Source organism: Globicephala melas, chromosome 5, assembly GCF_963455315.2.
Source record: "Globicephala melas chromosome 5, mGloMel1.2, whole genome shotgun sequence".
Lineage (NCBI taxonomy): Eukaryota > Metazoa > Chordata > Mammalia > Artiodactyla > Delphinidae > Globicephala > Globicephala melas.
The window spans coordinates 38059224-38087118 of NC_083318.1; the positions used below are offsets into that span (position 1 = coordinate 38059224).

General features: G+C 44.1%; 1 protein-coding gene across 3 annotated transcripts; it reads right to left on the reverse strand.

Moving 5' to 3' along the window:
* Positions 1-6853: 6853 nt before the first annotated feature.
* On the reverse strand, positions 6854-27826 carry ZNF518B (zinc finger protein 518B). Of its 3 annotated transcripts, XM_030864217.2 has the most exons (3): positions 24045-24135; positions 10729-13579; positions 6854-10629 (listed from the first exon to the last, which is right to left on the reverse strand). In XM_030864217.2, the coding sequence occupies exons 2-3, from the start codon at positions 13402-13404 to the stop codon at positions 10159-10161; spliced, it is 3147 nt and encodes a 1048-aa protein (XP_030720077.1). In that variant the 5' UTR covers positions 13405-13579; positions 24045-24135; the 3' UTR covers positions 6854-10158. The 3 variants fall into 3 exon arrangements, with proteins under 3 accessions (XP_030720077.1, XP_060155142.1, XP_030720075.1); XM_060299159.1 differs by lacking the exon at positions 24045-24135 and adding an exon at positions 27707-27826 and having other exon boundaries at positions 6854-13579; XM_030864215.2 differs by having other exon boundaries at positions 6854-13579.
* Positions 27827-27895: the final 69 nt, after the last annotated feature.

Consider the following 27895-nt stretch of genomic DNA (forward strand, 5'->3'; position numbering starts at 1 on the left):
AGATTCACTATTCATCCTTTAATGATTGAGACGAAATCGAGGAATTTATGGTTGGATCTATTGTGCTTAAAGAGTGGTAAATTGCAACGTTAGGCATACAATTGCTTTCTGTATCATTTCATAGAATAAATAAGAATGTTTGAGCAGCAAGGCTCTAAACTGCTTGAACCGACAGCTGTTGCTTGTTCTGTTTTTATAAAAGAGAACTTTAGGCTTTCAAAGCGTGGTCCCTGGAACAGCAGCATTGGCTCGGGGAGACTTGCTGTGTAAGATTCTGTATTTTAGTGAGATCCTTTTTGATTTGTATGAACAGGATACCAAACTATAGAGTTCAAATCACAAGCTTACTCTTCACCAGGCCCTGAGAAGTCTTGCTCTCAGTCACAGCTAGCCTGTAAACCAGCCATAAGTTGACGGCACAGTGAGTCAGCTTTCAGGAGAGGAGTTCTGAGCAAGCTCTTAACCAACTGGACCACAACAGCATCGTGGGTCACCTCTTTGCAACCTGAATTTCTCTCTGTGACTCAGGGCCCAGCTTGTCCAGCCTAAGGACCCTCTCCTTTAACTCCCCGCTGTCTTCCTCCCTGCTGGCTCCTCCCTCCCCACCCCTGGTTTATATTACCATTAATTATAACCCTGCATATGCTGCCTTCTCTGATAATGTAGAGGAAGTCTCTCCCACGCTGGACCTGTGAGCACTTTTCCCTCTTTCATATTCTAAGAGCAGTAGCAATGCCATGGCAACGCCTAATCCCTAACCTCGGATGGGGGTGTGATTGATGAGAGAATCAGAGCAGGTGTTCTTGAAAAAGGAAACAAAGAATGAGCTGGGTGAAAGGAGAAATGAAGGGGCAGTGCTCTAGACCAGTGCTTTTCAGACTGTCATATGCATAAGTCACCCAGGGACTTGCAGACTCTGATTCAGGAGGTCAGGGATGGTACCAGAGATTCCATAGCCCTTACAAGGTATCAAGTGATGCGGATGCTACTGGTCCAAGGACCCGAGTTTGAGTAGTAAGTTTTAGGCAATGTGAGGGCAAGAATCTTGCTCTGATAGTCACTGTGATATCAGGATCACGTGAGTCTTCCCCAGAAAAGATGTTTAACAGATAAGTACATAAACACTTACTGAATTAAACACTTGTATCTGAGACACCACACTGGGTGCTTGAATTCTCATAATAATCCTGCAAGATACAAAATGTTAGTTTAGGCTGTAAAATTGGGGCTAATGCTATATGCATTGATGCACAGAGAGGTTGAGCTACTTGCTCCAAGTCACACAGTTATCGTGGTAAATTGTTGCTTACAAATATTCCAGGCGCTCCCCGATATTTCCTAATCTCCCTTGCAGTTACGTGAAGCTGTTGAACTAATTCCACCCAATGGACCTCTGGGGACATGGCATGTGTCACCTCCTAGCTGAGGCAATTGAGAGCCAGCCCTCTCTCCTCTACTCCTCTCGCCTCTATTTTGTACTCTGCCATCTGAAACATATGGTCCCCAAGGTAAGGTGAGCAGGAATGCTGCCCAACCTGCAGTGGACTTCACATGAGGATACATATATCTTTGCTGAATTTAAACCAGTACAAATTTGAGTTTGTTATCCAATTATCCCAACTAGTGTAGGCTTGGTATTGCTATCAGCCAACTCTTTTGTATAATAGGCTTTTTGTCTGGGACCCTAGGTCCCCTAAAGGTGAGCATATTCCAAATACAGTCTAGATTAGGCAAGCCACAGTGCTGCCAGTGGGTTGAGCCTGGATAATATCAGGCGCTGGGACTGTGAAAAATGAATGACCACTGCCATGAGAAACATCTGAAGACATGAACACTTTAACAGTAGCAGCACAGTGACTGTCCCCTACAACTTGGTGAAGGTTCATTCCCTGAAAAGCACCATTTCCTTTCTAGCTCTGTTCTTAACCCATATAAAGACATGTCCTCAAGCATGGCCAGGATGAATAAAACTTTGTTTTTTGAGGTTTTATGGGCTCCATTCATGAACTGAATGAAATCTTTTTAGAACAATTTAATGCACACCTTCTCAAGAGACTGACTTTACCACCTCTGTTAAATCATTCCGTAAATGGGGAATGCACTTTCTGTACACAATGGCACATGGATTTGTGTGTCCCATGTAATAATATAAGATGCATCATTCTACTTGCATTTAAACATCAAAAGGACATGACTACTGTTTACATTTTTCTAGGAATATGGAATTAAACAGAAAGGAGTAGCACAGTCAACTTAATAAGAAATGGAAAACCTGAAAACGTATATAATCATTACAGACATCAAGTCAGTATTGAGACTTTCCAAACTTCTCCTCTCCCATCCATGTTTTCCTTCTCTGCTAAAGATGCCTGTCCAAGATGTTTTTACTGGTGAGATGGCTTACCACTTCAAGGACCAACTGATCTCTCTCCTCTGAGACAATTTGCGTCAAATGGAGAAATAGGGAAAGTGACACAACCCATTCTATAATAGTAAAAATGGTATAAGGACAGTAATTGTAGAGGAAATTACAGACCAATATCACTCATATAATGCTTCTAATATTAAATCTGTAAACTCAGCAGTATATACATGTAAATAGAATCCCAGGGATACGAGGAAGATTTAACATGAGAAAAATGTCATAATACATGACATTAGGATTTTAAAGAAAAATTAACTCAAACATGTTATATAAATTTAGTTTTGGAAAAAATCCCTATGGTTAGAAGGGAATTGCCTTAAGCTGATAAAATGTACCTTCCAAAAACCTAAGGCAAAAATTATGTTTTAAATGGAATGTTGAAACTCTAAAGAACTTTTGTCACTTCCCACGTCTTTCTTTTAAGCTTCAATCTATTGTTTACGTAGAAAATACAAGGATCTCAATCTTAATTTTTAGTTTCTTATTACGTAGGTTAGGACTTTTCTTAGACTGTTGAATAGAAGAGGTGAGAGGAGCATTCCTATTAGAGCTGATGTATAGGAACCCAACTGATTTTTAAAATATTGAATTTGCACTTGGCAATTTTGCTAACCTCTTAGAATTCTCTTTCTTTCTTCCTCCTTCATGGCTGATTATGCAAACTATAGTTCTTATTGTTACTGTGACTGAGAACTTTTCTCAAAAAGAAAGGGAATAAATGATAAAACATTATTGTCCGGCACAACTTTATTTCTATTACATTTTCAAACCAATTATCAGACTAAATGGTAGTCACATGTTACCACTGATGCCAATCTTCCTCAAATGCATCTGTAAGATCCATGCTTTTCCAATCAAAATCTCGACAGGGATTGGTGGGCTGATTTTAAAATGCACATGAAATAGCAAAGGGCCAAGAATAGCCTTAGAATATCTTCTAGGAAGAGTCTTCTCATTTTGTATATACCTCCGTCAATGGTAAACCGTCTCATTCGAATTAACTTTGAAGATCACAAGAAACAGTGTGATGCAGCAGCACAGAGACCCCGCCATAGAAACACACAGATATGGAACCTGCATATATGGAGGGAGTGTTACACGCAGGGAGACAAGCATAGACTCCCAATAATGGGTGTTAGGACGACTGAGTTAGTAATTCACCTGGAACTGACTTTTCTGAGTATATGAATCTAATAGGATTCAGGTATTGTTTCATATTAAAAAAATTGGACCTAGATCCTTTTGAAAAAGATTTTTACAAACTCTATAACTGACAGCTTGTATTTTATTATGTCCACTATTGTATGGAAGTTTATTTTTAATATTAAATTTATTATCTTTTTGACCTCAAGGTAGGATAGACTATCTTTTTGACTTCAAGGTAAGGAAGAATTTCTAAAATAAAGCACGAGAAGCACCAAACCTAAAGGAAACCATTTTTTTTTCTTTATGGATTTTTAGGAGTGTCTATATTTTCTTTTAAAAGTTTAAAATAAATTGTTCAATGGTAAGGAATACCAGCAGTTCATACATGGAAAATGAAAATGTCCAATAAACATTTGCAAAAGTATACTATCTCACTAGGGATCAGGGAACTGCAAACAAAAGCAATACACTGCTTTTTCAAGTTTAGATATTGCCCAATAGTATGTTCAGGTTCCTGTTTCTCCATACTTTCACCAACTCTTAGCAGACTGTTACCATTTCACAACCATCAGATTGGCAGGTTGCCTTCCGCATAAGCAGCTGCCCTTCACACACCTCCAGCACTCACCCTACAATCCAGCAGGTCAGAAATCATCAGTGGTTGATAGGCTGTTCTTTTCTTCTGTGCACAGTGGGGCTGCATAGCCCCTTTGGAAGGTTGTGTGACCACTTCTGGGCAGTGGGTTATGAGGGGAAGTGTTGTGCCTTGTTTTCCACCCATGCAAGACCCTCTCCTGTTTTTTCCTTGTCATGGTGATGGAGAAGCCCAAGTGGTTCAGATGGTGCAGCTACAAGAGAGGCCCCTCCAGCAGACTGGGTCCCTGACAGCCCGTGGATACAGTGTGAATGAGAAATAAACGTTTGTTTGGTTGACCAACTAAGGTTGCAAAGTAAATAATAACCTCAAAAAGTCACATGTGCAACCATTTCTTTAAGGTATAGATAGATCTAGAAATCAAACTGCTTGCTGGGCGTTAATACAGAACCTGGCGCAGAACTGGCATTCCCTAAAAGTGAGTGAAACCTAGCCTAGCCTACCCTAGTTTTATTTATTTATTTTATAGATTGATTGATTGATTGCTGCATTTGGTCTTTGTTCCTGTGTACGGGCTTTCTGTAGTTGCAGTGTGCGGGCTTCTCATTGCGGTGGCTTCTCTTGTTGCCGAGCACAGGCTCTAGGCGTGCGGGCTTCAGTAGTTGTGGCATGTGGGTTCAGTAGTTGTGGCTCACGAGCTCTAGAGCGCAGGCTCAGTAGTTGTGGCACACGGGCTTAGTTGCTCTGTGGCATGTGGGATCTTCCCAGACCAGGGATGGAACCTGTGTCCCCTGCATTGGCAGGTGGATTCTTAACCACTGCGCCACCAGGGAAGTCCTGCCCTAGTTTTAGAGACACATAAATGAAACCCGATCCTTCTGATCAAGAAAACCAGACAAGTAGGCTAATATTTACAATACAGTATGTTTTCCCTTGTCCTGTCCTATTCAGTAAACACTAGGCACATATGGGTAATGAACGCTTGGAAATGTGGCTAGGGTGACTGAAGAACTGAATTTTTAATTTATTAAAAAAAATTTTGGGGGGGCCTCAACACGCAGCTTGTGGGATCTTAGTTCCCCGACCTGGGATTGAACCCATTCCCCCCTGCAGTAGAAGCACAGAATCCTAACCACTGGACCGCCAGGGAATTCCCTGAATTTCTAATTTAATTAAAAAAACTGAGGCAGTGTAAATTCTTTCCACTGAACACAACTTAAGTGTTTTGGTAGGACTACATCTCATTTTAACTGAAAATTTAGCATCAGAATTGAAAAATGCTTTAAGTTTAAATATATACCGGATTTCTGAAGACTTTAAAAAAGTGTGTATGTAGAATATATATATATATATTATATACACACTCTGTTTTTAGAGAAAATATCAATAGATTTTATGTTGAGATTGAAAAATGCTTAAATAGTATTTTAGATGTATTGGGTCAAATAAAACATTTGATCTCATCTGCTCTTTTTACTCTTTTATGTGGCTAGTAGGAAGTCAAGATTACATATATGGATATTATTTCTCTTGGACAGCACTGCTCTAAGACTAACTCCAAATACGGTGTCTCATCCCAATGAATATGCCTGATACATGTTGGAACCTCAGGAAAGCAACGCATGCTGAGCCTCACCTGTGGCAAGAAAAGGCTCTATATATTGTAAAGCAAAGAGCTTTACAGATACCCTTTGTATCAGCTTTACTGATACAAAGGGTATCAGTGCTTCCTGCCAAAACACGGTCCTATCCATTACTTTACTCATCTTCATGTAAACCTGGTGAATCAGGTGTTGTTAACCTTTCCGAGCTTAAGTTTTCTTAACGATAAAAGGTGGATTAGTGACTGCTATTTCCCAGCTCTTTGGCCTTGAAGTCAGTTTCTGCCCCTCCCCTATTCTAGTCACACTATAGCCAGCCCTGAAGTCCAGGCGGATACAAATCCCCCTTCAGGCTTCTGCTGCCTTCTGATTGCTACTCCCCTAAATAACCAGCCAAAGGTGACAAGTTGTTAGACTAGATCTATAGGATTAGAGGATGACTCATCTCAACTCAGATACTAAATAAGCCAAATTGGTGAATTTCAGCAATTCCTATCATCTCCTCTTTATCTTTTCCTTAGGGTTTGCCAATACTCAACTGAAGTCTAAGGCTCTTCTTTTTTGGACTCCTTGGGTGCTGGGAATGAGATGAGGGACTGAATGCCCCTCTCCAAATATCCTCATACTCTTTCTTCTGAAGTATGTGTAGAATCAGATTTAAACAATCAATGGTATTTGGATAGATGGCATTAGCCATGCAATTACACTCAAATGGCCCAGCAGGCTCACTGACTACTTGGAAACTCTTCCACCCAAGCCCCACTTAGTTGAGAGGCTACACATGGAAGGCAGGACCCACACACATTCTCTGATGACATGACCATGGCATGAAAATCGCCACTGCTGCCCAAACCAGCATCTCATCTCTTGTGAATGTAAGCCAAAGCAAAACAAAGTTACCTGGCCTCATTTCAGGGTGTGCTTAGTTAACCAGCAGTGCATCAAATTCAAAATATACCTTTATGGAATTCAAAGCGCCTGTATTATGTAGAATGATGCCTTTATGTGGTTCAGAAATATATCACACAAGACAGGCTGTGTAATTAATAGCCAACTTGCTTAACATTTGAAATGAAAGAACAGAGAAAATTTTATAGTTGCTTTATTTAACAAAATTTATGCCAACTTCTCTATCTATATACATACGTGTTTCAAAATCAGAGCAGCAGACACACAAACTGTTAATGCAGGACTTTTTAATAATGCTTAAAACATGTTATGCAATGTTTTGTTTTCTGCTCATACTGACGTTAACAGATTCAAAAGTTATTCCAAAGGCTGAGTGGCATCACGTCTTCATTTTCTGGGGTGGCTTAAGAAAGAGGGATGGAACTTTTGAGGGTTAATACATTGTGTTCAGTTTAGCTTAACCAAGAGCACTTGGCCCATGAGTGGGGCTCACAAAGTGTTTTGGACTGGGGATAAAAACTTGAGTAAAACAGAATCTATTTTGAGTATACTTTTTTAAAAAAAATTCACTGTCATATCATAAATATAACAATGTTGTCTCATTTCTTATCCCCCAAAGAAAACCTATTTTAAAAAATAAGTTAGAAATGATTTTAGTAGTAAGTACTATGAGGAACATTTACTGAGTAGAGACCCTTCAAAATCAAGGTAAGAAAGAGTAGACAAATACTCAACACAGTTCTGCCCCTACCTTCTCCAATTTTGTTCGTTTCATGACATTAAGCTACATGTTAACAAGCTATTTTCTAAAGTTCTTTATATAGGGAAGACAGCCATTTTTTGCTTTCTCATTTTTTATGACTTCCAGGAGCCCTCTGAATTCCTTACAAAGTACTGTAGTTCTGGAAATCTCAAAAAGCCTAGCTACATATTCTACTCACAAAATTTTCCTCTGTACAAGTACATAAGCTGAGTTTTAGGTAATACTTGAAAAACAGTTGATGCTGCAAAGTGTAAATGTTTCATGTTGACACTTAACACTGACCTGATTCATGGTTATCTTTCCTTAAAGGTCATGGTCTAGCCTTTCAGGAAAGATGCTACTAAGCAGTGAGGTATAGAAGGAGAAAAATAATAAAGCACAGCCTTTTCTTCGCCTCTCAACACCTTAAGAGTCTTCTTTCATGATGGGGGCTGGGGTGGGGAGTGAATAACAGATCTACGCATGGATAAAACTTAAGAATGCTCTCCTTTATGTACTGAAGCGGTACACACAATCCAGTTCCCAAAAAGCACCATCTAGAAATGCACCGAGACTAAATACTGTACTGCAATGATCCACCGGGGGTTTCTACTCCCACTTGTTCTTATAAATCAGACCCATCACTTACTGTGCTTTCATTTTCTAAAAATGAGATCAGACCATTATAAAAATGTACTTCCAAAATAAATTATTTCTAGAATATAAAATGTTTTATATTTTTCCAGCCCACATAACTTCATTATAAAATAGGAAATCAGAAAATTAGCTACTGCAAGTTTTCATATGGTAAAAAATATGTGTACACATATATATACACATATAAAAAAACCCAAGTTTTAAATTTCAATAAAAACCAATTAATCAACTTAATGATCACGTATTAAACTATACACAAGCCATGTTGAATATCTGTAATGAGAACCAACTACAAAGAATTACAATCTGATGTATCAGAGGATAATCTGAGACTTTCCCACGTGGAAAGAAAAATCAGGAAGTCTCTTAACTGACTACCCAACACAACAGAAATCTTACTCACGCCTTTCTCAGATGTAACAGCCCCCAGTTTCATTCGCTGCCCTCAATTCCCTAAGGAAGGAGTCTTTAAAAGGGAGGAAAACACGTGAGTTGGGGCTGCTCTGTAGCTGTGCTGTGTGTGCTCTGCGTTATGGTCGGTTCCCCGCTGGGTGGGCAAGGGAGGCCTAGAACCCAGCCTGAGCTGCTTTTGTCAAGCCATCCATCTGCCCAAGCAGCCGCAATGGTGCAGAGGGTGGGCCTTTTTCTAGCGCACATGAAGGTGCTGTGGAGACCAGCACCAGTCCTGACTCCTGCTGGTGGAGGGGTAGCTGGAGTGTTCTCGGAGCTGCTTCCCAGGGAAGGTGAGCAACACGGAAAGCCTGACTGCGGCTGAGATAAATTAGAAGCAGGTTGGTAGCACTGATGAAAACCAGGGACAGTGTTCCTATAAGCTTAACAGAGGTGGTGGGAGGTGTTCATTTTGTTGATTCTTGCCTGTTTTTAGTATTTTCATCAGGGAAAACCTTAAGGGGCCTCAAGCAAGGGAAAGGGACAGGTGAGCAGGGAAGCTATCTCATTTCACAGGAGGGCCTGTTCAGAAAACCCACCAAGGGAGAGCAGGATAAGACCTGGCAGGTGTGGGGAACAGTGTCTGTGATCCACTGGTGATGAAGGAAGAAAGAAAACAGTGTGCAAGTTCCACCCGTGGTCTGCGATGAGTTCCCAAATGAAAACTGACAGTCTCATTAAAGCTACAACTTTCGTCACAATCCTATCTATCTTGATTTGTCTCCCCAAACTTTATCTCTGTTGAAAGATGCCTGTTCATTCACATTTTAAATTGATGACTTACTTGACTTTTGTGAGAGTGGTAAGGGCAAACAGGAGATAATTTTAGATATTCTCCCTCTGTGACCCTTTCTTCTCCTTTTTTTCCCTCCAAAAGGCACATTCCCTCCCCAGCTGTCATAAATCAAGGTATTTAAAAAGAAAGCAAAAGCCTGAAAATGTTCCTTTCTTCCCCTAACAACACCTGCTGTTGTAGTAAATTCAGGCCAACCTTTGGAATTATTCTTTAAAAGGGTCAACAAAAGCCCAACTCTCTGTGCTACAGAGAACACTTAGCAACACTGCAGAGTGGGTGAGGGATTTAAAAGAAGGGCCACTTTTCTATAACCAAACTTAAGATAACTAACAAAGTAGAAAATATACTTTCCATTGTGTACCAAATATTCAAGAGATGAGTTAATGCAAAAAAAAAAAAGTGGATGTGTACACCAAGACCTGGGTTTAATTCTTCAGTAGCATTTTGTTATATAAAGAGCATGTGTAAAACATTCTAAACTTGCCCCTCCGAATGGATTAAAATGATTTTTATCTATGCAGAAAAAGGTTGCTGACCAAAGGGAAGTCTCAGATCCCACTGAAAATCTGTTCAAAGTTTCCCTTCGCCCAAGACAAATGCACACACGTGAATCTGTGTGCACTTCCTTGGGGGCCACAGACACCTTCTGATGTCCAGTCACCAGGCTCAGATGCCAGGCTCTCCACATTCCCAGGAAGACCTGAAGACTGAACCAACCTCCCATCCCTGCAGTCTGTATTATCCTACAGAGTCAGGGAGGGACACAAAACCAAACAAACCAAACCAGAATCAATTAAAAGTAAGAAAAACAATTTTCTTCCAAGAGCAATTTTTCACTTATTTGCCCTTGGAAGAAAGAACATCCCAATCTCTAGTTGCTTCTATTAAATGCCGTTGGCCATGACTCATCCACTCTTCCTGGTCTTCGTAGAGCCGTCCACAAAACCAGCACTTAAATATACACTGTGATGAGTCATCGGGCAAGGAATCCACCACCTGGTAGTTGTTTTTATGAACTTTTTTAAGTTTCATTTTCAACATCATTTGCCTTTTTATCTGATTGGCTTCCTCCACATTCTGGTAGGTCAGCCGGACATGATGCCGCCTGATGCCTAACTGACACCTAGTCCTCTCTGATAGGACCACTTTGAGGACGTTGCCTTTGTACTTGTTTATTACCTTCATCACATTGGATACTTCTGGTGAGTCGACATCAGGATGGTTTAACACGATGACAGGCTGGTTCCGACGGGGGCATTTGATCAACTGGTCTGGTTTAGCAGCTATCAGTCGAAGTTGTCTTGCAACCTGAAAAATGGAAGGATCCTTGAAACAGCGGCTGGGATCAGCCTGAATTTTGCTTTTCTTCTTGGATGAGTTGACTTGTTTGGTTTTATTTTTACTTACAGGAAGACTTCTGGAAAACAGTTTCCCTTGCTTACTTATTTCACCGCTTCCTTGCTGTCCATGCAGGAGTCCAGTTTTTTTAACCATGGTGCTACAATTTGCACTCTCTTTTCTTGATTTAGCCCAAAGAGATAGATCATGATTCTGGGACATGTCTACTGGCCCACTTTCACTTGTCGAAGACTGTAAGTCCAAGTCTGTCTGTTTCACTGGGCAGAACGGAATGGGTTTTATTAACTGTGTCTCACTGCAGGGGATGCTGACAGGTGCTTCACATGTAGCCTCTATAACGTGGGAATTCTCAGAGGAATTAAGAACCCTCAGCACAGCCCCCTTCGGGATCAATACTGGAGGAGCCAAATGTGGCTTCCTGGCTACTCCGCTTTCGCTTTTCCCACTGCTGCCTTCTACAAGATGCGGATATATCTGCTGATGAGTAAGCTGTCCATTAATACCAACGTCATCCTGAGGTTTCGGGAGAGTACCCGCAGAATAGCCAGTGCTGGTAAATGACACGTTAATTTCCTGAATACCTTCAGAGGCAGCTTTCGAAGTGACCTTAGATGCCTTCCCTACAGAACGACGATGTGCATTACTTGCAGCCAAAGATGAAGGCTTGCCACAGGATTCAATTAACTGGGCTATCTTTCTGCGCAAGAGTTCAATTGACTTTATTTTGGACGTTGAACTATTCCACTTAACGCCCTCAGGGACGTTTTCAGATCCAGAGCTCAGAGAAAACACTGATGAGATGACTGGGCCTTCGAAGGAGTCATTAGCCTTTACAGAATTCTTTAAATCCAAAGGTTTATCCCCAGACTGTTGAGGTCTGATTCCATCTTCTCCCGTTACGTTTATGTGTAAATACTCACTTTTATGTTGAGAGGAAATCTGGCCAGTATTTGAAACTGCCTTGTGTTCCTGTGTCTGGTTATCTTTCAGCTTCCTATTAGGGGGAACCATTTTTACAGGAAAACTGATCTCATTTCTAGATTCCACGTCCTTTTTACTTAGGGGCAGTGAGTCCTTTTCTCCAGAGAAGGAAATGGTGGCAGGCGATGCAGCAAGAGGAAATAACTGCTGTGAGTCACTGTGTAAATTTCTTCTATCTTCAGTAAAAGAAAAGGCAGCTTTATATGGAAAAGAGTTTGACGTACTTCCAAGACCACTTAAAATACCATTTTTTATTAGAGATGATGGAGAATGACCTTTTAAGGCAATGGAAGGAAGAGCAGTTCTTTGTGGATATGTATAACCTTTTTTCTGCAAACCCTCAACTCTATCAGGGTTGAGAAAGGATCCTCCACCACTGCACACGCTAGAATTTGAGGTGAAAAAGTCATAAGACCTTACCCACTTCACGTTTTTAAGTTGTTTCTGAACTGATGATTGAAGATTATTGATGCCTGCAAGTTTTCCAACATTCCCTTCGATCATCAGTGACTTTGTTTGTTCTGCAGAAGCCATTTTTTCCTGTTCGCCTGAATCTTTCTCTTTAGTCACATGTTCAGAATTACCTCCATCACCCCCACCAGCGGCAAGGCAATTACTTTCTTCCAGAGGAAACAGTTTCAGCACAAGCTGCTGTGTTCCATTGACAACCTTCACATCTATCAACTGGGCTAAACAGTTTGCAGGGATGATTAGTTCCGCTGGTGCCACAACCGTTAATGGCATTCCCGGCTGAACAGGCTCTTTTGCAGGGGATAACACTTCCACCTCCACACTTTTGTTCTCAAACAGGTTGACTTCACTGGGCTCTGACAGCGTCACTTTATTTGGAATGCACACGACATCTTTTTGGTACTCCTTTGATTCAGGTAATAACATTATGTTGTGCATTCTGTCTTTATTTGAATGGAGGGAGAACGCTGAAAGCTGATCTGACAAGTTATTTTGAAACGCAGTCCTTGGACTGGAAGCTTTTAAAAGCTCTGGGTTTTGCTTGGAGGCACTGATTCTTTTTGGCTCCAGCTTGGCAATGGTTTTGGGCAGCCGTTTTCCACCAGCCTTCTCGTGGACTCTCTTCCTGTGTTTGACAATGTAGTCATTTCTAATAGCACCATAGTCACAATACTCACATTGATAAGGGAAAATGCCTGTGTGTTTCACCAAGTGCCTCTGAAACTCCCCTTTAGTGTAGGAAATGTAGCTGCAGTGAGAACAAATGAATTTAATCTCTTCATGTTGAAGTGTGTGCTTTTTGTACTGCAGAGGGTCCTTCGTGGAAAATCGACATTTATCACAATAGTATTTGCCTGGCTTAAAGTTCCTTACCCTGAATTTGTTATTGACAGAACTTGAGATGGTTTCTGGTTTATTTCCTATGTGAGTAGCACTGTGATTATTCACAAAATGGAAATGGGGAGGGGCCACACCTAGGCTGCATTTGAAGCAAACATATTTGTCCTCCTTTTGGCTTTGGCCAGTATCCTTTTTCAGATCCTGAAGCGGAATCTTGTACACACTTTTACACTTTACGCATGTAGCAACGGTCATCATGGCAGCCTCTGCCTCAGAGACTTGATACAAAAGAGTCTGAGCTTCTTGTCTATCTGGGCGAGTCGCTCGATTAGCATTAGGCTGTTTGGGCGACATGGTCAAGGAACTGTGTCCGTCATCCACTTGTGTAGTCCATAACTGCTGTCCACTATCCTTCATCTTCTTCATTTGCATTTCTAAAAAGAGGCCATTGAAATCCAGAAAGACATGATAAAACTCTTAGGAAGCATCCTTCAGTATACTTTGTAGCTGGCTTCCCAGGAACGTATTATCTTTTTTCACAAACCACCAGAGTAGGTCATGATCCCAAAATATGACTGTTTCCAATTCTCTGATATTCCAGGCAACACTAAAGGGGAAAAAATGATATCACAAAGCATCATTAATACATGAACTTAAGGTTTAGCTAACGTATTTCCAAATTTACCCTAATATTTCAGTGATCTTGGGGATTTTATGCTAAATCTTGACCTACTATCTTGAAACACAGTGATACACAGTACAACAGAACTGGCAAATAACCAGCCTAAACTGAAAACATTTTCAAACTCCGCCCCTCTAAAAGTCATTACTTTAGGCCAACCATAAACATAGATATACTGGGGTAATCATGGCAGTCATTCAGAATAGCCTTTGCTGAGTGAGTTATTTTTAAGGGTCACTGAGAGCATTCTAGCAACTTCACAGGTATAATTTCATAACAGCCTCACTAAAACCTTAGGAGGCTGGCATTTTAGTTTCTAAACACACAAGTTAACCAGTGGTAGAGCCAGGGTTCCCGCTCAGGTGTCCATTTGTTTCTATGTTATGGGGTGGATCCCAACTCTCTCTCTCATGTGCCCCATTTGCTTTCACAAGTGGTAAGAAGACAATACTATCCTGACAATACTAGGTAGACAAATACTTATTCCTTCAACATCTTACTGAGCATCTATCAGGTGTCAGGCACTGTTCTAGGCGCTACAGGGCAGTGACCAGAAGCAAATCCGTCCCTCCCCTCACAATGGTACAGAGAGGGAAGACAAACTGTATATTTATTTGGCAGATGGTGGCAAGTGACTGGGGAAAACAAACCATAAAGCCATGCAAGGGGGACAGGGCGTAACTATGTGATGAAGTTGTAGGGCTGGGGCGTGGAGAGTCAGGAAGGGCCTCAAGAGAAGCTGATGTTGGAGCAGAGACCTCGGGGCAGCCTGGGAGGAGGGCGTTTCAAGCTGAGGGAGGGGGAAGCTCTGTGGGAAGTGGGCCTGGAGCACTTGAGTAACTGCAAGGAGGCTGAGGCTGGGGGGCAATGAGCAAGAAAGGGCGGAGGGTACTGTCAGGGGAAGATCTGTGGTGCAGCATCATAAGGATGTGGCTTCTCCCCACGTGAGGAGAAGACCTGGGGAGAGACTGGAGCAGCAACAGAACATGACATGATCTGATCTATATTCCAGCCACTGCCTCCGGCTGCTACAGGGACCGGAGTCTCAGAGGGTGAAACCATGGCAGCAAGGACACAGGGGAGGGAGGAAGGCGGCCTGGAATGCAGCTCCTGTTTTCTAGAGCCAATACCACAATATGTGTAATGCAGTGATTTTTACATAAAAATAGGTAATTATCTGTAACTATGTATTCTTTTTTCAGAATACACAGAACTAAACAAAAACCATTCCAGCTTGGGACCTGCTAAAAGCCTTTCTTTTATGACCTTAAAAAAACCACTTTCAACCTGTTGAGCCTCAGTTTTTTCATCTGGCAATAAGAATTACGGATACTTATCCAACCTCTTCCACAGTCCTGCCATGACGACTAAAACGCTAAAGAATACAAGACAACACTTTTAAAATTTTAAAACACTTCCCTGAATGTCAAGAGGCGCAGAGAGGCCTCAGTAAGTGCTTGTTCAACGATGGGCAGCGATACGAATGGGAATTAGCAGCTTCCTTCTGGCACCCTGCTAACAGGCCAAGAGCTGTACAAAGTAAGTCTGAAAGGCCGACCTGGGGGAGCAGAAGGTCTTGCTGTGGGGTGGAGAGAAACAATTATTGCGTATCCAGATCTAGCATACAACCTGCCTTTAAAAACATTTTTGGAAAGCACCGTAAGAACGTACCACATTGATGACAATCTTTATTTTCTTTTGCAGTTTCTTTTCTTTCTTTTCCTATTTTGCTTTTGCAAAAGACAGTTGCCTCCTTTCAAAAACAACTCCCAGCATGCAATCACAAGCACCTAGGGACACAATCAGACTTGCCCCACCCCAAGTGTGTATGTAATACACACCAAGCGGGCAGAGGCCTGTGGGGTTGCAAGGTGCAAACCTATCCCCTCAATGTTCAAACACACACCTATGCAGGGGGACTGTGCACAGGACAGGACATGTGGATGCCTCAAACTGCAAACTGACAGGCATGGGCAAAGACAAGGACGGTCATTTTCCTCTGTACTCCTGGTACATATACAGCAGGCAGAGCTTTCAAATGAGTCACTGGGAGAAGCTGACGCACTTCACTTTCTGGATTTGTAAACTGGCTTTAGTGAAAGGAGACAGAAGTGATACCCAGAACTTCTGCACTAATGAAGTGACCTCAAGCCAGCCACCCATTTATATCTGCTCACTCATCTGTGCTCACATAGATGAATGCTTAGCCCTGAAGTTGCAGACTTTTTATCATCTAAAAATGCTACTATTGTCAACATGTTCAAGTGGGCATCTCCGTCCTGCTAAAATAGAAGAAGCAATGGCTGCAACCAGAGCCTAAGAAAACCACTGGCCCAAGGAATGCAGAGGCTGCAAAGCAGCTTTAAGGGGATCTGGTCCAGTGGTTCCTGAATCTGGAGGAGCTGCAGAATCAGAGCTAAAATAGACATTCTTGGGCTTCATCCCAAAGCTCATGAATCTAAATCTTAGTGGCAGAGGGAAGGAGAAGAGACATGTATGGTTTGTAAAAGGACTCCATATGATTCTGATGAGAAGCCAGCCTTAGAAATCACTGGTTGAAACTTCCAGCAACACTTCAATCCTTTAAAACATCTTCATCAGTTGGTCATGCAGTTGATGCTCTAATACTACCATGAGCCAAACTCCTTCTCTCTTCGGGCAGCTAATTTTATTTTCACATAGTTGTTACTGGCCAGAATTTACCCTTAAATAAAACTGAAACCAACCTTCTTGTAACTTCCTTATATCCTGACCTTGGAGCTACAAACAACTTAATCCCTGATAGACCAGTCATTAATCTGCTCCTTTCCTGTCTCAACTCTGTTCACAAGAGGTGCGTACCAGCCGATATGTACACATCTGATCTACCAGCCTCATAATCCTGAGGGAGAAGAAGAGAAGAGGAAGAAGAAGAAGAGAAAAGAAGGAAGAGAAGAAGAGGTAAGAAGGGAAAGAGGGAGGGAGGGAAAAAGAAAAGAGGGGGAGGAAAGAAAAGAAAGTAACTTACTTGCCTGGTACAACCTGCTTACCAACTCTTTTAAAAAAAAAAATCACAAAAGGCAGTTTTGCCATTTTCTCTCCAAATCCTTTTAAAACTTGGAGGTGTCATTCCTCCTGGAACTGAAGACTTGCAATCTCAGACTGAACGATAAAATCACATACCTTAGCAAGAAGAGGAGAGCATCCTGCTGCAGGAGAGCTCTCTCTAGAGAACTAACCAAGCCCCGCTTGGTGCCTCGGTAATGCAGAAGCCTCCTGGTGGTGCTTCTGCAAAACCATCTCAGCAGTTATTTTGAATTAGGAATCCACAGAAGCAAGTGTCAATATGAAGCATCAGGCTGTGATTAGCAAATGCAGTTTAATGGGGAGGCAAGACACTAGGCCATGACCCAATTACGTCACCTGTTTGAAAGTGTCTTCTTGGCTTTTAAACCATTCTCAAAATAACGCATGTTTCTACCTTGGTACTTCCCTCCGTCCAGATGACAAAGATGTCAGACTTCTTCAAAACAAGCAGACAAAGGTCTCTTTGGCCACTGCAACATGTGGAGCTAGTTGTGGGTGAAAAAGATCTCAGATGTAGCACCCCAAGACAGCGGTAAATGGACGCAGTGGCACATAAGAGCTCAGATGGCTTTGATGTTGGCATTTATACTTGGACACACCTGAGTAAATGGGCTCCCAAGACCTTGTTCCCTCCATACACCTTTCTCTCCCTGGTTCACATTCATGTACAACCACCTGTGAAGCTGGGTCCTCTTGGCAGACTACTGTCCAGTGGACTGATGACCAAGGATTACATGAAACACTGTAGATAAAGGGCCGTGTGTGCCAGGTGCTGGGGGCACTAATCAATCAGGATTAACACCAGTGTCGGTGATCACCTACCTTCCACACTCACAACACCTGTTACAAAACCTCTGCATCTGACCTCTTAGAACTAGAGACGTACATTTTTTAAAGTTCATTTAGGAAGGTTCTCGAAAACACAGAAAATAATATTATTAACTCTGGACACAATAATAAAATAGCTACTTAATGTTAAGTTGTCTGCTTTTAAACAGCAAAAGGTGAGCTTTTTAACGCAGAATTACCTCCAGCATCGGACAAAGGCGGCTTCCACACACAGAGAGGAGGGGCACAATGTGTGACAAATGTGCTTCCTCTAGACTGAGTCTTGTCTTTTCTGGGGAAAAAGCCTAAGGGCAGCATCCACTACTGGTGGGTTTTCCTTCTGCCTCTGAGCTTACCTGACCTGGTTTCTTAAAAATTTATCATGGGGACAGATGGAGAAGAACAGTTTGTTAGAAACCAGTGACATTTAGGGCTATAAATATCATGAAGGTTGTGTAAGTTTTTATTAAAAAGGAAGCATTTGACTTCTAAATACCGAAAACATCAAGTGCTCAACAGAATCAGAAGAGCAGTAAGCAGGAAAATAGTGTTTAAAGCTACAGATTGCGGAGTCAGATTACAGGGTTTCGGATCCCAGTCCCATTGCCTTCTAGATGTCTGACCTGGAGCAAACCGTCTGAATCCTCACCTGTAAACCAGACAATAACAGCACCTACCTCACAAGGTTGTCGTGAGGATTAAATGGGACAGTGTGACTATAAGTGCTTATATAAGTTACTTACACATAAAACTATTAAGAGTATTCTTCTCCCTTTTTTATGAAGAAAATAGAAGAAATAATGCCTATCACATAATTAGTCCAAGGGGCTAAAATACAGGCTTCTTTGCTGCCTGGGAATTGCTTTTTCTGGAATACACAGTGAATCTCATTTTATAATTTTAATTATAGTTGCTTGGCTGTACAGTCTAAAAGATAATTTACCTCTAGGCCAAACCATCCACCTTGCCTTAGTGGCAAAGGGGCCAACAGGTGATTATAATCACCATGGAAAAGATGCTTTAACTACAAGAGTGCTCATTACAACTTAGGTTTACATATAATCTACTGATAGTTACCGAATGACCTTTTCCTCTCCAAGCCCAGTTGAACTGTGAATTACCCCTGTAGCAAATGAATGTGTCCCCACACCAGATGTTAATGAGAAAAGTTTAAAAAAAGTGGCTGGACAATTGAATCATGTGCATGCTACATGGATCATCACATCCAGCTTTTGTTCATGAGAGATGCCCAGCAAACTCAGCAAATTTTAGTTGACTGACTGTATCTTTTGGACATTGAAGCAAATTTAGGAAGCTCTTCCAGAAATCTTTGCATTGTGGCTTCTACCATATCCACGGCTAGGGCAGGAATGTATAGCTGCTCCACCCATGAGGAGCAGAGGGAAAATGGAGTTGGCAGGTTTGTCGTTTAAACTCTGATTCTGCCCCTTATTTGCTGGGTCCTTAAGCAAGTGATTTCTCTCTACTTATCGTCAGGAAAGGAAATAGGCTTTAATATCATCAAACTTAGAGGGTAATCAGGAGAAGCAAACTAGGATCATGCATGCAAAGCCCTCAGTCTGGTGGCACATGCACTCCAAAATTCTCTCTGCTCCTTTTGTCTATTTAGCCACAGATAGCAAAGGCTAGTCTAACTAACGTTTCCTAGTAACCAAAATTTTAAAACATTCTACCCCTAAATGACCATTAGCATGTAAACGAGTGATACCTGATCAGTGAAACAATGCAACATTAGGTATGTAAACTGCCAACGTTTCTCCAGTTAAGTTAGTATTTAAGAAGAAACGGTTGCCTCACTCAGGGAGAACTTTTCCAGACAATTACAAAGAATCAGAATTGAACTGAATGGTAAATAGATCTAAACAATGAAAAACATCAATGAAGTATTTTCTTTTTGCTAATCTATCTTGCACTTGAAATGACTGAACTGAAAACTGATGGCCGTCTTGATGGCAAAAAATACTTCCAAATGTTGCTGACAAATGTACACCTTTGAGATCTTAGATTTCCTTCTGAAACCAAGTGTAATGCTTGCAGCACACAAAGAGGCAAGAAGGCTGAACAAGAGCCCCTGTTCTGATTCCTCAGCTTTCCAGATGAAAAGTGCAATAGAGTGAAAAGAGCAATCACCTTGGGGTCTCAGGAGCAAGGTTTGAAACCAACGTTTTTGACTTAGAAGCCGTGTCATTCTGGACTCAACCTCTTTGAGCCTGAGTTTCCTCACTTGTAAAATGGGAATAATGCCTGATTTACATGGCTGATGTGAGGAAATGGTATAATGCAGCTAGCAGGTAGCCTTATGCTCGGCAGGCAAACTACATGTTTTGACAACAAATAAGTCAACATTTTTCTGTTTAAGATTCCTTCCAATGTAGAAGAGTCCAGTAATCCCAGAGAAGCAGAATCTTAGTTTAACAAACGAGCCTAATGAGATAAAGGTCTCTCTGGCTGAGTGCTCTGGCTGGAGGTGAGGATCTTCTCTCCCACCCTCCAGTCTACAAAGGGAGTTACCTTGGGACTGAATGACACTTCTGAGCACGTGAACTGGAACTACACCAGAGAACAAAGGAAGTTATTATTATAGCTTTTTTTTAATAGTTTAAATAAGAGACAACATTTCTAAAGAAAGAACATGACTAGTGCTAGAGTTTTTAAAGTCTAAAACTTCCAGTTCTATACATGGAAAAAAATTTAAGAGGCAAATATGCTCTTGTTAGCATTTTTGAAAAAAGGTAAAAACAAGGTAGTACTACAAAAGCAATATTACAAAATTCTATGTTATTAAACACACCTAGTAACTTCAGGCCTCTAAAGGTGATAAAAATGAAGGACAAATGTGTCTTTGTACTACTCCCCCACTTTTGCCTTAAAATCAAAATTTTGTAGAAGAAATGGAGCAAGAGTTTAATAAAAACTATAATTAAACAAAGAAGAATTGAGATAATTCTAAATCAGTGATTCTTAACCTTGGCTGAATTAAGGTAATCAACTTGTCATAATATGTTCAGGATGTTAAACTTATTTAAAGAGGTCCCTATGATGTTTAGTCACCCTCCTGCACAGAGAATTTACCTGGGGAGCTTTAAAAATAATGATGCCTGGGCTCCACTGTGTTGGGTGGAAGGCTTTGGGAGTTTTAAAAGCTTCCCAGGTGGTTCTAATGTGCAGCCAAGGTTGAGAATCACTACCGGACATTACAGGTAGAGAGGAGCATATGGGGGAATGGCCAGGGCCATTATCAGCACTCCTATGCAATCTTTTATATACCAATCCAATCCACCCTTGGGTGCCTGGAGGGGAGGCAAGGCCACTGCCTTGAACTGTAATGGTGTGAGCAGGCAGGGAGACTCTGGCTCCTACCCTTGCTTATTAGCCATTTGACCTTGGAAACATCATCACTGATGCTGTCTATGGAGTGTGTAAGGGCAGTAACCACTCTGCAGATTCTTGGAAACTGAAATGCGCCTGGCATGGTGTGAGTACAATGGGCATGAGCCAGGGCTGTTTACCCGACACCCGCCGCAGGCTGCTGTCTCTAAGGAGTGTGATCAGGAGATGGAGAGAGGGGAACGGGTGGTTTCAGTAAAGTGGTAAATGCTACACTAGTGACCTGATCGGGATGCTCTCAGTGGCTGGCTGTGTTGCCAATCCTGGAGCACCGTGGCCCAAGTCAGGTGGAAGGGGTGTGTGAGAAGGCAGATTCATACATTACATCCATTACTCCTCAAAGTACCAATTACCTCCAATTACCTGCTTCTTGTAAGATCTGGAGATACTGTGGCTTTTCTGAGGTCATGGAGTTCGTCAGCTGGCATCTAGACTAAATTCTGTGTTTTCTGCTACCCTGCTGTGTGAGGGCTGTGAACTGCAGTCATAGTTGGGCACTGTTCTTACTGCCTGCCCGGAGCCACTGAGCTGCTGACTGAGTCAAAAGCACGGAGAGTCCCATGGGCTCTTCCTTCTCTTCTCAGGCACCGAGTCCCAGCCGGTGTCAACCTCAGGCCCTGGCATAGGCTTCTACGCTCAGAACCCTGGGAGGCAGCAAGGCAGCGCACAAAGGGCCTTGCAACAGAAGCCAGACACTTGGGTTTAAGTGTTGGGCCCGTGTAGCCTTGGTTTCTTCATGCACTTTTCTAGAAAATAAGGGGAATGAGCCCCCAAAGTGCTTCTCAAGCAAGGGAGCTTAAAAGAAAAGGGAAGAAAGGCTTCCCAGGACTCAGGTGAATGAATGAATCAGATTGTCCTTTTGCTGGGGTGGGCTCAGGGCCTGTGCCTTAAATTCTTCGCAGGTGATTCTGATGCCTCCCCACTCCCCACCCTATGATGAGGATGTCTCCATCTGGGGGGCTCTAGCCACTTTCACTCCCAGGATGGAACATGGAGATTGTAGCTGGCCAAGTCTGAATATGTGAACAAAGAAAATGCAGTCTATGCCCGGCAGCTTGAGAACAATCAAGACTGAGAAACATCACCGGTGAGGACCCTGTTTATCACAGTCAACAGCACAGGGCTTGGTCACACAAGGCACTCAATGAGCACTGGCTGAATGGAGTCAATGAATGAAAGAAACATCAGCCTTCCTGGCGACAATAACAATGTTCTTTGTTCTTTTTTTTCCTCTTAAACTGGTCCAGATCCCCTTCCTTTAAAGCAAATAGACCAGTAGACAGATGTGTGTTTTTTAATTGCTATTACTGGATTTTTAAAAATCAGGGAGGAGGCCCAATAAATAAAATAATGCCCTCCTTTGTCTGTTTTCACAACGCACCTTACAATGAATGTTTAACAGCACAACAAAACTGGATACCTACAAAAGTGTTATTTTACAAGGCTATGTTAGATCCAAGATTAAGAAAGAAAAAAAAATTAAAAAATGCATCCTAGGTTAAAGATAACATCGATATAACTTAAAAAAGCCAAACATTTGTATTCTACCTAAATAGACTATATTGGGATATTGGTTTTTAAATCGCCAATTGCTGGGCCAGTATCTCCTGCTGTGCACACACATCAGGGGTTGGAATGAACTTTGCATACCTGACTCAGACAGAGATAAAGAAATACATTCTGATTCTCTCTGCTCTTTTATAGGAAGTACTGCCTGCTCCTGGAGACCACGGTTTTCTCACTCTTGGTGACTTCAATTCTAAGCTTAAGGGATAATGTTTAAGGGATCCAACACAACAGTTGAGCTGTGTAGACGTTTGTTTTTAATCAGGACACAGTGCTCAGTATTTCACTTTCTAATTTTTCATGTTAGGTTGATCAACTGTTCATTATCCCAGTTTTTAAAATCAAGCGTATTTTCACGGGATACACGGAATAACCAACATATATAGAGGAATTTAAGTGTTTTCTTTCATTCTCTCCTTTGGCTTTCCCTTTCCGATTTAGGCATTTTCATTCTTTTGCACCCTGCGTGGTTTCCTGGCCTCAAACTGCCCAAGGACCCCAAGGCAACAAGATAAAAGGGCAGCTGAGATGGGGGAGATCCCACAAAGAGTGACATCACATTTAGAACCAAGTCACACCTTCATCTTTATCCTCCCTTTACACCCTCACCAGCAAAAGATGGACAAGCCCATCCCCGGGCACATGCCCCAAAACTCCCAAGGAAAGACAATGCCAGTCTGGTTTTCAAGTTTATTGTTGGCACACACACCGACGGTACACGTTATCCAAGGCCGTCCACGTCTCACAGCGCGGCTGCTAGGAAGGGAAGGCGCGGATACAGTGGGTTTACAGCCTCGTCCCCAGGGGTCGTCCGGGCCCCTTCCAGGGATCGCAGGGGTTTCTTCTAACCACTGAAAACCGGACCACGTCAACGCTGACCTCCTAGGCCCTCAGGAGGCTTTAAAAATGGCCTCCTGACGACACTTCCTGCTCGGAGCCGACCGGTAGGAACTCTCCCAGGAGATGCATCATTTAAAACGCTGGGGGCGGGCGGAGGAGGCCGGGCTCGGCGGCTCCACACCGGCCGTCCCGCAGCCCGGACGCCGCCGCCAAGGGTCGGGACCCGGCGCATTCGGGGCGAGCCTACAGGGTCGCGGCCGCGGCACAAAGGCAGTCGAGCGGGGGTCGCCGGCTGCGCACCCGCCGCCACCCCCGTACCCCGAGGTCCGTACTCCCTGCCCCGGCCCGGCGAGAGCCCCCTGCCGGGCGTCCCCTCCCCCCACCCCCGGCCCGGGGCCCCCTCCCCTCCCCTCCAGGCCGCCGCCCTCTCTTCCGCACCCAGCCCGGGGCCCGCTGCCGAGACCCGTCTGCCCCGGGGCCTCCTGCCAAGACGCCGGCCGGCGGCTCGGGCACGCGGGGCCGAGTCCCGCACCACCCGGCCCCGGCTGCCTGCCCGGCGCGGCCTCGTCCTGTCCTTGCTCCGCACGGCCCCGCGCCACCCCTCCGCACCCCGGCCCCGCCCGGCCCCGCCTGCCCCGCGCACGCGGACCCGGCACCCTAGTCCTCCCACTCAGCCACTCACCGAGCCGGGTCCGGGTCCCGGGAAGGGGCGTCTACACCGCCGGCCGCAGGCCACCGCTGCCGCCTCCGCGGCCGCCCGCTGTAGGTCCCTACTCGGGGGGCGGAGCCTGGCGGCGCCGCGCGTGCGCAGTGTGCGTGCAGAGGCTCGGCTGGAGCGCAGCTGGCGCCCGAGGTCCCTAAAGCTGCGCCCGCCCTCACCAGGTTTCAGCGCGGCGCGGAGCCCAAGACCCAGCCGAGCCCTGGTCCTGGACTCAGAGCTCGCCCGAACGGGTCCACATCCACTGCGCACAATGTCCATGCTTGGCCTGGGTGTCCGCAAGCTCCGGGGCCTCCCTGCAAAAGAACTGATTCCGCTTCCACTGTTGGCCCAGCAGAGCGGTGGTGGGCCCCTGCTGTGTGCCCGCGCTGGGTCCAGGCGGAGGGGGTCTTTGCTCCCTGCCCTTGTGGAGCTTAAAGTCCAGGAGCAGAAAAGGAGCTCAGATCTCCAGCGTCCAAATTCTTTCTCTTTTGAAAGCAGCAGTGAACGAAATGACCTTGAAGACTCAGGTTCGAATCCCAACTCTCCTGACTCCTTTACAAGCCTGCGCGACCTTGGGCGAGGAAGTCCTCTGACCTCTCGAAGTCTCAATATTTTCACTTTTAAAGGTGGGGGAAGATCAGACCTGAAGCCCAGAGCCTTATTTACCACGTAGGTTGTTTCGAGGGTCAGACGAGACAGTGATTGTGGGAGAACCTGGAGATGGAGTGAGCTTACGTAATGCCACCATTTTCTCTTGCTTCTTGGACTCTAGTACCGTGTGTGGGGGGAACCACTCCCCCCTGCTCACTTTCGACCTTCCAGAAGGAAAATATACCTAGAATAGACCCCTCCCTAAGGAAAGAAGTGGACCGCATTGCTAGAGTCCCCCTACTCAGTGACTCGGATGCTGCTCCCTACAAAATGCAATTTCTTCCTATTAAGAATAGATTATGGCAGAGGAGAGAAGTTTCTTCAGGAAAAACAGCCAAAAGTTTATTTCAAGGCTCCGGAAGGAGCAAGGCTGGTTTCCAACACCTTCCTGTCGGAGGCCAGAGGTCAGGGTGCATGGACATGGGCCAGATGCAGGAAGGAGATGCAGGGCTGGGACAGTTTTTCAACACGGAGAAGTGGAGTTCAGGATGACAGTGCCAGCCACAGGACCAGCAGTGGACAAAAATGCCCACCACTGAAATAACAAGAGCTGGGCAGAGAGAATGACAACCCAGGGATGGAACACCGACACCAGGTCTAACCCCTGTGCTATGCTGCCGTAGTCATTGCTGATAAGGGCGCTTCCTGGTTCTCTATCTCCTAGGGCTCAGAGAAGCTAGTGGAGCTCTTCTCGGAAAATTACATTTATGTCCAGTTCATAACAGAGAGAATGGAGCAGAGAGTTCAAAGTCACCCTCAAGAGTGCGGTGGGTTGGGGAAGGGCATTGAGAATCTAAAATGGCCACTGCCTGAAAATCTCTGGTGGCAAAATGAGCCAAATCAGAAAAACTGTTAATTTTAAGCATTAGAAAAATTTTTCTTGAAATTTAGCCCAAATCATTGCCTCTCCGTGTAACATACACTCATGCATTACAGTTCTGCCCTCTTGAGTCACATAGAACTGACAAAAGAGTACCTCTGGGTCTCCTGGAAATGCCTCTGGAGTTAGAGCTGGTTATACATTTCGAGCACACACAAGTTGTGAGCTTGCTCCCTAACCTGGCTGAACCTCAGTTTCTCCCGTAAAATTCAGTGAAGAATAGGACCTACCTCACAAGCAATTGTCAGCATTAAACAGCAGAAAGTAGGTCCAGGCTTAGCATAGTTCTGACAGGTTTATATTTCTCAGGAGCCCAATCAGTGAGGTACAATGCTTTGTGGCGGGTCTGGAAATGGGGTGTTTACAGCCTGGAAAAGGGCCAAGCAGGGAGGGATAGAAGCCACTCCTGTAGAAACCCTTGAAGTTGTAGTGTTTTCCCCTAAAAGTCTTTTGATGCAGGAGAGTTCACCCAGAAATGTTATTTCTGGACGGTCAGCCAGTGCACGTTTCCTATACTTAGGGCTACCCTTCCTGTCTTCTTCCCCATCCTCCAGCTTAGTTTGCCTAAATCCCTTTTCAGTGTTCCATGGATCACCCTCTGTTATAGGTTGGGTTATATCCCCTCAAAAGATATTAAAGCCCAGTGAATGGAAATGGGAATTCACACCTGTGAATGCAACCTGATTTGGAAATAGGATCTTCGCAGAGGTAGTTAAAGTGACATCATTAGGTGGGCCCTAATCCTATAAGATTGGTATCCTTAAAAGAAGAGAAGAGATTCAGAGGAGAAGGTCATATGAAAACAGAGACACACAGGGAGAAAAGGGCCAGGTGAAGACAAGCCAAGATTGGGGTTATGCTGCCACAAGCTAATGAATGTCTAAGGCTATCAGAGCTGAAAAAAAAAAACCAAGAAAGCATCTTCCATATAGATTGCAGAAGGACCCCGGCCCTGCAGACTGCTAGCTTCCAGAACTGTGATACAATAAATTTGTTTGTTATAGCAGTCCTAAGAAACTAATACAAGCTCCCAGATATGATTGCCTAACATATAGGAGAGAGGAGGGAAGACATGTGAACAAGACCAGGCATTGAGTGTAAGGGCTGGCAGCTTACTTATTCATTCAACAAACATTTGTTGAGTGCCTATTTAGTGCAGGTGCAGGCTACATCTGAGGATAGAGTAAGGAAAAAGATAAGGCTCTGCTTTCTGGGAGCATTCATTTTGTTGGGGGCTGTAGATCTCAAACAGTTAATGGAATATATAATTAATATTAGGGAGTGCTAGAGGCCGGCGGGGGTGAAATAAAACTGGGTGGGGTGACGTGGAAGGGAGTGCAAAGCAAGAGAGAGGATGGTATGAAAGGCTCAATGAAAGAGGCTCTGAAATTGAACTCTAAGCCATGAGTAGGGCCCAGCACAGGAAGATGGAAAAGAGCTTTACACACAGGGAAGAGCATGGGCAAAGACCCTGAGATGGGCACAGGCTGGGGGTGTTTGAGAAAGAAGGAAGGGCGGTGTAGATTTAGATCATCCTAGGCGCTTACAAACCCTGGGATCTTAGGGAGCCATTAACTCAGATTCTGCCAGTGTCTCAGAGAAAGGTACCTGACCCCATTTTGCCTTGGAAAGGGCCAGGTCTCTAACAGCCGGGTCAGGAACTTCGTGCTAGTGTTTGAGGAGGAGGGGTGAGGACAAAGACATGTAAATTCCAGGCACATAAAGGCCATGAATAAACAGGACACCCAAGGAAGCGGCTTTTTTGTTTTTGAACATTTTGAAATATTTCAAAAATGTCTAGTAAGTTTGAGCCTTAGTTTTAGTTTGTTCATCTGTTAAAGTGGGACAAAGCCCTCCTTGCCCAAAGTCTCCAAGCACAAATACCCAAATTCAGCTATCCTCCCAGTCCTGGGGCGCAGGGAGTGGAGGCTGCCGAGTCGAATCCCGGTCCCATTACTCATCTGTAACGGCTGTGTGGCATTGGGCAACTTACTGCGGGTCTCTGAGACGCTTTTCTCAACTGTAAGGGAGTAACTGGGGCAACCATTGATGGAGGTTGTCGGGGCGGAGGGCGCCTGGGGTTAGGCTCAGATCCCAGCCGCCTCGTGCCTACCTGTGGCGCTGCCTCCTTCCCCAGCGCTGCCGGCTCCCACGGCCTTCGCCGCCGCCTCCGGAGCCGCGGTAGACCGCGGTGGGCTAGGCCAGGAGCTGCGAGCAGCGCAACGGTCATGCGCGGTCGGTAGAGCCTTGGGAGGCCGCCGGGACGTCGCCCCCGCCCCGCCCCGCCCCGCCCAGCCCGCCA

Bases quoted from the DNA above. Each gene is read 5' to 3' on its own strand.
- ZNF518B (XM_060299159.1), bottom strand. From the start codon at position 13,404: ATGCAAATGAAGAAGATGAAGGATAGTGGACAGCAGTTATGGACTACA.